This window comes from Emydura macquarii, unplaced genomic scaffold (assembly GCF_026122565.2).
Source record: "Emydura macquarii macquarii isolate MOO-44397 ecotype Brisbane River unplaced genomic scaffold, CSIRO-AGI_Emac_v2 contig_2308, whole genome shotgun sequence".
NCBI lineage: Eukaryota > Metazoa > Chordata > Testudines > Chelidae > Emydura > Emydura macquarii.
The window spans coordinates 4133784-4147114 of NW_027132445.1; the positions used below are offsets into that span (position 1 = coordinate 4133784).

General features: G+C 42.5%; 1 protein-coding gene across 1 annotated transcript in view; it reads left to right on the top strand.

Annotated features, from left to right (window-relative positions):
* The window catches only part of LOC137161510 (plasminogen-like), a 32123-nt gene extending 19534 nt beyond the window's left edge, over nt 1-12589 (top strand). The window contains exons 9-14 of the mRNA XM_067560826.1: nt 702-832; nt 2096-2261; nt 4505-4692; nt 5477-5625; nt 8193-8286; nt 12381-12589. Of these exons, the coding sequence (XP_067416927.1) occupies nt 702-832; nt 2096-2261; nt 4505-4692; nt 5477-5625; nt 8193-8286; nt 12381-12574 (922 nt within the window). The 3' untranslated portion in view covers nt 12575-12589. The remainder of the gene's footprint in view (nt 1-701; nt 833-2095; nt 2262-4504; nt 4693-5476; nt 5626-8192; nt 8287-12380) is intronic.
* The last annotated feature ends 742 nt before the right edge of the window (nt 12590-13331 follow it).

The following is a 13331-nucleotide window of genomic DNA, read 5'->3' on the forward strand; positions in this document are numbered from 1 at the left end:
GGTGCCTGCTGGAAGTACCAAGGAACACAGTTATTTCATGATGATGTAGACATAATATTAAGGTTGGCACAATTTTTCTCCAGCTATATTGCTAAGTTCTCTTTTCACCATATTATTTCAGCTCTCTCGTTATTCTTTAGTTCTTCACTTGATCCTGCTCTCTGATTTTTCCTGTGTTCTTCCTCTTCATCTTTCATCCTCATGTACTTGCATCTTCTTCTCTGGCATTTGTGCTCTTCCTATTCTTCCTTTCCCTACTAACATCTATCCTTTTACTGTGTTCCATACCCAGGTGCTTCCATGTAGAATAAGAGTGTCAGAAAAGTTTTCTCAGTAATCATGCTCTTCCACAATGTGCTTTAGCTGCACTATTCTTGGTGTCCTGTCACAAGAGAAGTACAAGTGTGATATACTGGTGAACCTGTAATACACATTCACCTGGGATTACAGCACAAAAGCTGCTCATACTATCAGCATATGGACTTCTATTATGTAGAATGTTGACCAGACTCATAACAATGATGCATTGCAGTAATTTGTCTCTATTATGGATAAATGTAATTATTGATTAGTATTTTGCTGCAGAAGTGACTCACCAGTAAATACAATAGTGAACAGGTGAGGAAATGTCCCTCCTCTTGTTCTTGGCCATTATCAGATTTGCACAAGAAGCTAATTTTTACATAGTGTTTTTACTTCAGAGGTTTAGAGGAAAACTACTGTAGAAATCCTGATGGTGAGACCAAGCCATGGTGTTACACCACCAACAACGAAACACGATGGGAATACTGTGACATACCCAGCTGTGATGGGACAGAAGCAGTAACCACTGGTAAGGGGAGTGAGCTGCAGCTCTGATACGGAAGTTGAAGGAATAGTGGGAGACAGTCGGGTTTTTTTGTACCAATCTCAAAAAAAATCATTGATTATTCATATTATTATTAATTTGTTGATCTGGACACTCTGCAAACCACATCTGAGTATTAGTAGAAGGTTGAACCTGTTGAGGATTTAAGTTTGGTAGGAAAGTGCAGTGTGAGGAAGAAAGATTTTATATCATATTGTTCTGCTGACTTCCTCAACTTTGAAAAAGTTACTGAGCAGTGGGCTTACAGAGTTTCATTTTTCCTTTTGCCGCATCAGATCTTTTCTAAAATCAGAGAAGTTTTGAAAAGTGTGGAAAAAGTTTTTTAAAAAGGACAAAATGAAAAACAAAACCCTAGAAATCATTCAAGTCTATTGCATTCAGTGGCAAGGAAAGAAAAAATGTAGATAAAGCAGAAAAACACAGTAATCCAAATTTCAATAAATATCCCATTTTTTTTGAAAACTGAAATGAAAATTTTCTTCTGTTTCAAAATTTCCCATTGAAATTTTTTTCAAATTGTTAAAAATGACATTTCCACATGAAAAATACTGCTTTTGACAAAATTCCATTTTCGATGAGAAAATGTATGGCTCAAATTTTGACCAACGCTACAAATGATACAAGTACAATACGATCTCGGTTACCCAAATTGCTTGGCACTATCAAGTATGTTTACATACACCAGCTGGGTGTCCATAGATAACAAATGGATAGAAGCTGCAATAATTTAAGAAAAAACATCGGCCTCCAAACTCCAACCCCTGAAAGATCCAACCCAAGACTTCCATCAGTAGCGTAACTAACATCCCCAAACTCTGTCAGTACAAGCAAAGGGAAATCATCCCTATGCAAGCTCAGAGCAATCCAAACACTAGAAATACATCTGATATAAAACCACAGGTGTCCCCAAACTTTGGGTAACTTTGGATCCACATTCTAAACTTTGTGCATCTCTAATGTAGCATGCCCATGAACACAAAATTGAAATTGAGATACAAATGCACCTAAGGAACAGCCTCTGGCTCATGAAGGTAACCCATGAAAATCTTCCAGACATCCTCAGAAATGCCCTTTCTGAATGAGATCTTGTCATAAAAAGATATCTGTGAGAGGCAGGCTAATCTCTCTGACTTGTTTCTTGATTTTATTTTTTGTTTTGGTTTTTCTGTGCTCATTTATCAAAGTAAAATTCAGTTTTAAGGTACTGCTTTTTATTGTTCATTACAGATGCAGTTGTAATTGAACAGGGTCCAGTCACTGAGGATTGCTTTCAAGACAACGGCCAGAGTTACCGTGGCACAACTTCTATGACTATTTCAGGAAAGAAATGCCAAGCATGGAGATCAATGATTCCGCACAAACACGCAAAAACCCCAGAAGCATACCCAGATGCGTATGTTTACTTCAATCACTATCACAAAATCAGTGCAGGCATTGTCCAGAAATCTATTAATTGTGCCTTCCACTTAAAGGGACACTGTCAAGTTAAAATTCACACTGCAAACAAATTTCTTTACCTATTTTACTAAGAGTGCCTTGAGTGAAAGAATTTTAAAATCCAATTTAGTTTTTGCTACACTTGCTCTTTGTTTAATTGTTTTAGTTTCTCCCTGCTTGGAAAATGAAAATCAATGAAGTCAGCTTCACTTTCAGGATCTTAATATTGCAGAGGTTTCAAACACTGCAGGAGGATGTATTTCATTGAAAATAACTTCTTTCATTATTATTATTATTTTTTTTTTTTGTAAATGTGGAAACATTTCTACTGGTCTAAGATTTTAAAAGAGCTTGTTTTCACAACATTTAAATTCTGGGCTAAATGTAAATTAATAATATCTCTTTAAATTAAGAGTTGTCATAAATATTCCAAGAATAACACTTAGGACCACATTCTGCTATCAGATCTACACTGTAGATCATAGAAATATGCACTGTGTTAAGTATTTGAGAATCTGACAGCAGCTTCTAAACCTGCTGCAGAACACAGTGCACAGTGTATGGGAGAATCTAAGAAAATGGAAATGATTTATATGGACACAAATAATGTTGCAATACATACTGTTCAGGAATATGTATAGTATTGCTGAGTTATATGTATTTTATGACTGCAGTAGTCATACTTAGAAGATGGGGGTTAGGTACCATAATATATCCCTTGCATTTTAGTCATATTTATTGATTAAGCTATTTGGACCACACAGATTCAGTCAGTGATCATTTATTCCTCATGTAGTGCGAGTCACAGTCACTAATATCATAGAAATGTAGGGATGGAAGGGACCTTGAGAGGTCATAAAGTCTGGCTTCCTGTGTGAGGCAGGACCAAGTAAACCCATCCTAGACCATCCCTGACAGGTGTTTGTCCAACCTGTTCTTGAAAACCTCCGGTGGTGGGGATTCCACAGCCTCCCTTGGAAGCCTATTGCAGAGGATAACTACACTTCTATTTAGGAAGTACCTTACCTAAATCTACCTTGCTGCAGATTAAGCCCATTACCTCTGCTTTACCTTCGATGAACACAGAGAACAATTGACACAATCCTCTTTATAACAGCCATCAATATATTTGAAGGCTGTTATCAGGTGCCCATCTCAGTCTCAGACTAACCATGCCAAGTTTTTTTTTAACTTTTCCTCATAGGTCAGGTTTTCTAAACCTTTTATCGGTTTTATTGCTCTGCTCTGGCCTCTCTCCAATTTGTCCACATCTTCCAGCTGGGGCTTCATTCTTGCCAAGTAGAGCAGAAGCATTACCTCCCATGTCTTACATATGACACTCCTTTTAATATGCCCCAGAATTACATTAGCCTTCTTCACAGTTGCATCACATTGTTGTCTCATAATCAACTTGCGAACCACTGTAACCCCCAGAACCTTTTCAGCATTATTACCACTTAGCCAGTTACTCCCCATTTTGTAGTTATGCATTTTTCCTTGCTAAGTGAAGTACTTTGCACTTGTCTTTATTAAATGTCATCTTGCTGATTTCAGACAAATTCTCTAATTTATCAAGGTCATTTTGAATTCTAATCCTGTCCTCCAAAGTGCTTGTAACCCCTCCCAGCTTAGCGTTGTCTGCAGATTTTATATGCATACTCGCCACTCCATTACTGAAGTCATAAATGAAAATGTTGTGTAGTACCAGACTCAGGACTGAACCCTGCAGGATCCCACTAGATATGCCCTCCCAGCAAACCACTGATAACTACTCACTGAGTACAGTCTCTCAACCAGTTGTGCACCCACTTTACAATCATTTCATTTAGACCTCATTTCCCTAGTTTGCTTATGAGAATGTTATGTGGGATTGTGTCAAAAGCCTTATAAAAATAAATATATGTCACATCTACTGCTTCCCCCACTCATATCCACTAGGCCAGTAAACCTGTAAAGGAAGGAAATTAGTTTGGTTTGACATGACTTATTCTTGACAAATCCATGCTGGCTGTTCTTTCTAACCCTATTATCACTAGATGCTGACAAATGGATTGTTTAAGAATTTGTTCCAGTATCTTTCTAGTTATCAAAGTTAGGCTGACTCATCTATAATAACCTGGGTCTCTTTGTTTCCCTTTTCAAAGTTAGGTACTATGTTTCCCCTTCTCTAATAAGCACACACTGCATTTACATTTGCAGGGACTTGAGGCAGAACTATTGTAGAAACCCAGATGCTGACAGAGCCCCATGGTGTTACACCACTGATCCTACTGTGAGATGGGAATATTGCAATCTGAGGAAGTGTGGCAATGGACAGCTGACTTTACCAAAGCCCCCTCGGACAACAATGGCAACAAAGCCTGGTACGACTACACCCACCACAACAGGTAACCAGCAAAATATAATCCTTATATAAAAGTCCTATAGCACTTAATATGACTCCCATCCACAAAATGGTTAAGTGCGTACTTAACTTTAAGCATGTGAGCAGTCCCATTGAAGCCAATGCTTAACAACTTGCAGCATCAAGCCCGTACACATTGATACTATAGACGCATGTTCTGAGGCCCTGGCTCCTAGAGTCATGTGGGGTCATCTGTATCTAACCTTTCTTATAAAAAATATTCTAACACTCATGGCTGCCAGGAAAAGCTTCAAGATGTGACCCAAGTGCAAGTGATGCATGACCTTGGCCTGAGTTTTCAGGAGCCTGAAACAATAGCTCAGAGAAGTGTGAGCTGCCCCATTTATCTTCATGAATTAACACTGAAACCTGCTGCTCTAGTGAGAGAGCCCCAGAGACACCAACCAAGCAAGGAACTTGGTTCAATGCAAGCTTTTTCAAATTTGTTTTGCAATCAGATTGTAGAAGATATTTGGCCTGAAAGTTTATGAAATGGGATTGAAATTTCATAAATTGCTCTAAATCCACCCCTTTTGTGAATTCCGAACACACATTTTGACAAAGACAAACAACATTTTCAGTATAAATATTTTGCCCATCTCTAACAATATTCTAGTCCACTTTATCTTATACTTTTTGTGATATCATCCTGCTAGTTTCTTTTTCAGCAAAACCACAGGGCATGTAAATACCAAAAAGATGTTACCTCTGATCTGGCCCAATGATGCATGGCAAAGAATCATCCTTTTTTTCCCTCCCTTTTGCAGACTGTGTAGTCGGTAACGGTAAAGAGTATCGTGGCACAACAGCAAAAACTGCAAGTGGCAGGATTTGTCAGGAATGGAGTTTGCAGAAACCTCATGGCCATGATTATTTCACGCCACTGACTCATCCACGTGCAGGCCTGGAGAAAAATGTAAGCAGCCGTTCTGACAATACTTGCTGAAGTTGAGCAGCCATTCCTTCCATGCTAGCATGTTGGTGGAACACTGAAGAACAGTTCTTATTTAATTTACTTTTCTCAGTACAAACTAAGAATCTGATCATGTAAACTCTTATCCAAATGAGCAGGGCTTATTCTTGTGTGACACTTGTGAGTCTAGAAGCTCTGTCACACATCCCTGCAGCTCAGCTGGATAACTCCACATCTGACCGTGTTGAAGGTGGTCTCCCTTGATCTGGGAGGTAGTGATCTGCAGGTAGCCTCTGCCTCCCCAGCTGGAAGGAGCAGCTTTTGGTAGCAGCATCAGCAGCGACAGAAGGGGAGGACACAATACGGGTTCCATGCTTCTCCAGCCACCCTCCTGACAGCTCTCAGCATGCACACTTCTCAAACATCCCTCCAGACAGCATCCATTATCCATCCCAGGATGCAGCCACCCCAGAGCCACCCTCCTACTGAGCACCCTTCTAGCTACCCTGACTCTCGCCCTAGCACCCAACAGCTGCCGAGTTTTGTGGGGTTCCATATCCTACACCTGCCACGGCTTGCCATGGCTTTACATAGGAGGGGGGAGCAGAAAAAGCCCAGCAGAGGACAGGATGGCTCTGCTTCCTCCTTCCCCACCCTCCTGTGAGCAATGGGTCCATCTGCTCTCCCCCTCCCTCCCCTCTCCACCACCTTATATGAAGGGGGGATTGAGAACCTGTGGAGCTGCAGGAGGAGCTCCAGCCAGGGCCAGCTCACTATGCTCTGCACATTTGGGGCTGTCCATACATTATGTAACGTGGTTTTTGGTGTTTTTTGCAAGTCCCTCGATCCCCTGGAACGCCGAAACAAACATGTAAAACTGAGGACCAATCCATCCCCTAATGCGTTATGTAAGTTATGGACAGCCCCTTTGGGAGCGCTGGCAACACTTTAACTGCCACAGCCATAGGGAGCGTTCAGAACTCAACAGAGACACTAGCAACAACAACATCTTTAAAAAGAAATCTCCTGATTTTGTGGGTGCGACTCAAGATTGCTGAACTTTGGGAGTTGGAATTCTGCACTCGCTTTCATTCATGCAAAATATTGCACCTGGAGAAACCCAAATCTTGGCAGCTTTACTGGTCCCCTTGGCATTAATGGTCTGCAAGTACCAGTAAAGTCTACTTGCATGAGCACACTTTTGCAAGATCAGGTCCTGTTTTTTTCCTTCAGTTTGTAGTCTGCAGCAAAATTGCTTTTATTTCATGAACTGAAATTAGGGCGTATTTATCAGAACCATCCTTTGCCTTTGGGTAGACGTTTTTTTTTTGGGACAGGTTAACAGATGCATCCAAACATAATTAACTAATTTGATATAAAATGTGTATAAGGGGAACTATCGGTTTTCCTCACTGAAGGGAATCACACGGGCTGTGCTGTGGCCATTCCTTGGCCTTTGGAGGAAGATTCTTTCCTCTTCTTTACCATTTACACAAATCCCCAGCACCTGGCCCTGATTTTGAGACTTGAGCCAGAGGGGGGTGAGTAGATTTGCCCCAGGTATGTGGCACGGTGGCACATTTGGTTCATGCACTAGGCTGAATTTGGGATGAGAGCATGTTTGACATATTTCTCTTTTCAAATGATAAAATGCATTGAGATAAAATTCTGAGTGCAGATCAAATCAGTTACATCTTACATAATAGCATCTTCCCAATAGAAAAGACCCTCGCTCCCTCCCCGCCCCCATCCAAAGCAATTCCCTCCCTCCTAAGTCTCAACTCAGGAAAAAGCTTGTGTAATAAACATGTGCTAATGATATTGGTGGCCTCATTCTAGTCCACTGGGTATGGTTATCCATAGAAAAACCCATGGGAGAATTCAGCAGATTTAGAACTCTTCTCGGTGGTAGCCCACAACTGACGTGGATGGTGAAGAGGGGAGGAAACATACAGACATTTCTTTAGCACTGTGGTATTTAAGCATTGATATGTAGGTTGGGATTGATGTGCATCGGCAAACTGAGTAAGAGAAGCTTCCACACTACCTGCCTGGCCTCAGAATATACGGAGGGGCAGAGGGGGGTCCTTTGCAACCTTCAAAACAGATGCTCTTTGCCTTCTCCTGAAGATCTTGAAAACAGAGTGGGATTTGGAAATATGTTTAGCGTTGGCTTAACCACTCTGCTTAACTTCAGTAGGAACAGAGTTGGACCAACACTATGAAAAATCCCATCTTATGTTTGTTGTACCCTACTTCCCTTCAGTCCACAGGATCAACAGGAGTTTTAGGGTGGCTCTGCTACCTGTGGTTTGCCTGGCTGAAGAATGTTTATCCGTTTTACTTTCATGACATTTCACTAAATTCATTCAATGGTTCTGAGAAAAAGAAAAGAAAGGATTTTATAGCGAGAAGAATAATTATCGACAAGACTGTGAAAAAGTGTCTGGGGGAAAAATCCAACATTTAGTTTCAAGTTATTATAAAAGCATAAATCAATAGACTTCTTTATTCCTTGCTTAATATTCATGGCTTGACTGTTTGTGTGTTCATTTCTGTGTTTATTACAGTATTGCAGGAATCCTGATGGAGACATTAATGGTCCTTGGTGCTATACGACAGACCCGAGGAAAGCCTGGGAATACTGTGAAATCCCCAAGTGCCGTAATTATTCTTTAAACAGTCTTGTCTCCCCTATTTAAATTTTTGAAACTGTGTTATGACATTTGCAATGGGTGGTTTTATTTTTCAACCTAAGTGGAAAAGAGAGATTTTAACAATAGCTTTAGATTTCAAACTTCTGCTCCATGTAACTGACAACATCATCTGCTGGTAATTAGCGGCTAAGGTTCAGATAACAAGGTAGTGTCTAATCTTGACAAGGCTGGCTGATCTCTACAGAACATGCTGGTTGTCATTGCTGGAGGTGGTCATCCAAAAACAGAAGCCCCCCAAATCACTAGTCACACTCAAACAGCTTGGCCAAATTCTAAACAGAGGCTATTATTCACTGTCAGAACTAAACCCCACCCCAGAGTACGGACCTGTTCCAAAGCCCATTGAACTGAACAGAAGTCTTCCCATTGGCTTCAGTGAGTTTTGGATCGGGCCCTAAATCTGCAGGCTGCTCCCACCCCTGTTCTGTCAACTGGCACAAGTAAGTTGGGTGGGACGAGCCAGGCTGACCTAGAGATACTCTTATTTAATGCATCTCCCTGGGATCCTATGCTGGCGGGGTGCAGTCCTAGACATAAAAATACATCTGCCATCCCCTGGTAAAATGCCCTTCCTGGTGGGTGGGGCGAGAATCTAGCCCTAAATATTTAAGAGCAAATCCCCTTAATTTATGTACTTAAAAGGCAAGGCATTTGGGGGTCAAAAAAGGTAAAGTGTTGTGGGGTGCATGTTTCACTTCAAGCTTTTTATTGAGTTTAAAGAGCAAGGCTCATAGTCTAGCTTTTGTGACACAGGAACAGGAGCTGCATGGGTGCGTCTGACAAAATGCAGGCAGCTGGTGGGCTGTGACTGCTGCTTGCCACACTGACCATAATGGTCTCACTCTTACTTTGTGCTCTCCACCCCCTCATGTTTGTTGTATCCACCCATTGTCTTTTGTATTACACTTACATTACAAGCTATCTGGGCTAGGGGCTGCCATTTTGTTATGCATGTACAGTGCCTAGCACAATGAGGTAGTGGCTGGTAGGTAGTACTACAGTACAAAGAAATAACCACAACAACCATGATCTGAAATGAGAATATACCCACTACCCGCTTTCTGAAAATTTTATTTATTTATTTTGTAAGGGTTAATAATTCATATCCAAGACACTGTATGCAAATCAAAACCCGGGACCCACTGTATTAAAGAAGAGATCTGACCACACATGAAAGTTGTAGCTCCAACTTTTTAGCTCTCTGGAAAAGGATTTTGAAAGTTCAGAAAAACCCCGAGCACTGTGCTTTGCTTGTAGTGGTAAATATTACATGGACCACAGACCTTTTACAAAACAACGTATTTCAAACAGTAATGAAGGAAAGTTCATTCTGAGAGATCTCTCCCTAAAAAGAGCCAAAAGCTTAAACCTTTTTAAAATTAAAATAATGTATGTGCAAATATGTGCTTACGCTGTACCTAAGGGGCACACAAAAGGGCTTGAAAATACAGCCTATGGTGGGGAGGTGGATTGCTTGTCGATTAATTATTAATGAGTAATTGTATGATAAATTATTATTATGTGTTGCTTGTACTACAATAGCATCTAGAGGCCAGGGCCTGTTGTGTTAAGCACTGTACAAAAACACAACAAAGAGACAGTCACTGCCCCAAGAGTTTATATAATCTCTCCACTCTGCCCATCTACTCTGTTCTTATAAGAACAACACATGATGCTTGTACATTTCAGTATCCCTGACCAAACCCCAGAACAGAGCAGGGAAGCGGAGTAAGGGATTCTGCAAGATAGACACCCCACAACTGTAAACCAACCCCACTGGCTTTATTGTGGTGGGTCACTGTAGGGGTATACAAGCCCCACACTGGAGAAGAAGGGGTTAAGGAGTTGCTCTGGGTCCAGGTGGCCTCTCCCCATCCCACCTGCAAAGGCTGGCGGAGGAGGTTAAAGAGGGAAGCAGAGTAGCTGAGTGGCGGGCAAACAGCAGAGGTAAACTGCACTCCTGCTGAGCTACTGTGACCTGACCAAGCCTGTAAAGGAGGGACTGGTGACACTGAAGGTCAGAAGCTTTATTTTTATATTCAGTTCTTTATTTTACCCTGTAGGAAGAGAGGGCGCTAGTAGCAAGTGATCCAGGGAGGCAGCCGTAAGTTGCCCACCATTGGGCCCTGGATCAGACCCTGGTGAAGAGGGTGACCCTGGATTTGCCTACCGACTCCTAAAGAGGGACATCTTTGAAAGCTTAGGCCTTGTTGGGGAACTTGACCCAAGGGGGAGGCCCTGAATTCATCACCTGATCCTGAAGACCTCTCCATACTGGCCTCTTTATACTCGCAAACTGGGATTTTCATATCTAGTAAGAGACAGTTACTTTGGAAGTCAAGGGCAAGAAGACCAACATTTATCCTACCCTATAATTAAAAAACTGATATACGTGTATAATCTTCATTTTAGAGATCTGATTTCTTGTATTTGCTGGAACCAGCAAATTTCTCATTTCTAAGTGACGGACACAAAACTAATCCCTTTTTAAAAGAGGTCAGAAAGATTTGAGGTAACAAGAAAATAGCGTGAGCCTGGGTCAAGATTGGAAAAAAGGCGATATGTTAAACACAGACATGACTGAACTTCATTTACCATTGCTAGAGATTAGTGTGAATGCAGTCAGAGGATGTGGGTTTTAGGGTTGCTGTAACCGGTCAGGGGTGTAAAGATACTTATTGAGGCAATTTGTGGAATGTGATTTTTTTCTCTTTTATTCTTTTCCCATGTTGTGGGGTGAGCCCACCCCATCCCCCTCAGGTGGGGAGGTTTGGGGGGTGAAGCAGGATCGGGGCATCCCCACAGGCGCAGTCTACCAGACTGGTCCCCTCCTGGCTGTATGTCTCAAGGGTCCAAGTTAAGGTGGCCACCCTTAAGGCTGAGGCGGTGCAGCCTAGCGGCTGGAGTCAATAATTGCCCTTGTGTCAGGGCGAGGCATGCAAACAGTCTGTAGCCCTGACCCTCAGACAGGGCAGGGCGAGTCAACAGTCTATATAGCCCCAGCCCTCAGGGAGGGCGGGGCAGTAAGCAGTCCATAGCTCAAGCCCTCAAGCAGGGCAGGGCCACAAGCAGTCTATGGTCTGGGCCCTCAGGCAGGGTTGGGCAGGAGACGCAGTCTATAGCTGCCAGCCCTCAGGCAGGGTGGGGCAGGCAGCAGTCTGTAGCTATGGCACGGCATTTGTGCACCTCTGCAGTCTGCTGCTCAGGTAGGGGGTTGCTGTCACCCCAAGGGCAGTGGCGGGGAGGGTTGGGGGCATGGGCCTGCCCGACTCCACCACATCCCAGCTCAGGGCCCTGTCTGTGATGGGGGTGGTCACCAGCCTGGCCAGCCAGGATCCTACCACAACTCGCTGACCTATCCCAGGCAGGAGATGATACCACTCACCCCGTCTCCCTAGGCTACTTCCTACCATGCCTCCTGAAGCTGTCATCCGGGTCTCGTCGGGGCCTGGTGCTGGTAGCTCCCTGGACGTCTGACTCTGGGCAGTTGGCCACAGGCAGTGGGTCTCCGTTCAGGTCCCTCTGGTTCCCTCAGCTGGGGGCTGAGGCGGCTCCCTGCTTGGAGCCTCCACCAAGTGTCCTTCCTCCTCAGTGGTCCACCTGGAATGAGCTGGGCTCTCCCTTTTATACTGGGGCAGCAGTTAGCGCATGCCCAGCACAGCCTAGGGGGCAGGACTTTCATCACCCATGGTGTGTGTTTAACCCTTTCTCATTCAGTGCGTGGTAAGCCCACCCCTTCATATTCCCTCATTGTAGTTTTAGCCCCATTTTGTTTCTGTCTCACTGATATCCAAATGATACTTCTGTAAACCTTTTGCCATGTAAATCAATGTGTTGTTATACTGAAAGCAATATTTTGGTCACAGACATTATTAAGTGTTCTAATGTTTATGCAGTTTTTGCTGTGTAATCGCTGTATAAAGAGTGACAAGCTAGAGAAGATGTAAAGATAACTTTCCTCTCCCAGTTTATTTAAATGCATTGTGAATGGTATAGCAGCTGCTTTAAAATTCTTCCTGTTGACTTCATTTAATTCTTTAGCTCCTTCTGAATATGAATGTGGAAAAGCCAAGAGAAATCCAAAGCTGTGCCCTTCAAGGATTGTGGGCGGGTGTAAATCAATTCCACACTCTTGGCCCTGGCAAATCAGTCTCAGGACAAGGTATAAATATTTCACATTGCATTACCATTTACAAAGCACCTCGCTACTGGGGCACCCCAGTAACAAACTTTGAAGAAAGGACTTAACTCTTCATGTTTCTGTATATGCAGCTGAAGCCTTCTGGAGAGTAGTCTTGATCGCTCCCTAAAAATGCCCCAAAACTGAAATGCCTCTAACATAATTCTCGTAAACAAAATGTATGGCATAACCTTTTTTTCCTCTTGACAAGATTGTCCCAATATAATGAATGCAATTTAGTTAACTAGAACCCCTCCAATTTTGTGCTAAATACTTACATAGGGCAGATTTCAATCACTAATCCAAAATATGCTTTAATTTTACTGACATAACACACAAATAATTCCCATTAAAGGCAACAGGAGTTATTGGTATCCTGCCATAGGGGATTTAGACCTGGAGTGGAGCCAGCAATTTAAAATTTGTACAGATGGTTTTCTGTCCTCCTTGCTTATACAGGACCCTGTTTCCATTGGCACCTATGGCACTACTCCCATTGACTTTGATCAGAGCTGTATCAAAGCCATAATCTCTCAAGGTAGTTATGCCATGACCTAATATTTTCAGTTTCATAGTGGTCATGGTTAGTTATGGAGATCTAGCAGCGCTCATAAAAGGCATGATGAAAATGCCCACAAAATCTGCTGGTCATCATAAAAATATTGTCCTCAAGACAATGAAAATTGTATACTTTGGCATCAATGACAAATGCCTATCCGCTGCTATAGTCCAAGTCACCTATCCACAGCTATGCAGGGTTGCAACCTTTTGCAATTTGTCCAGTAGGATACCACAAACCAAATGGTTAAGCC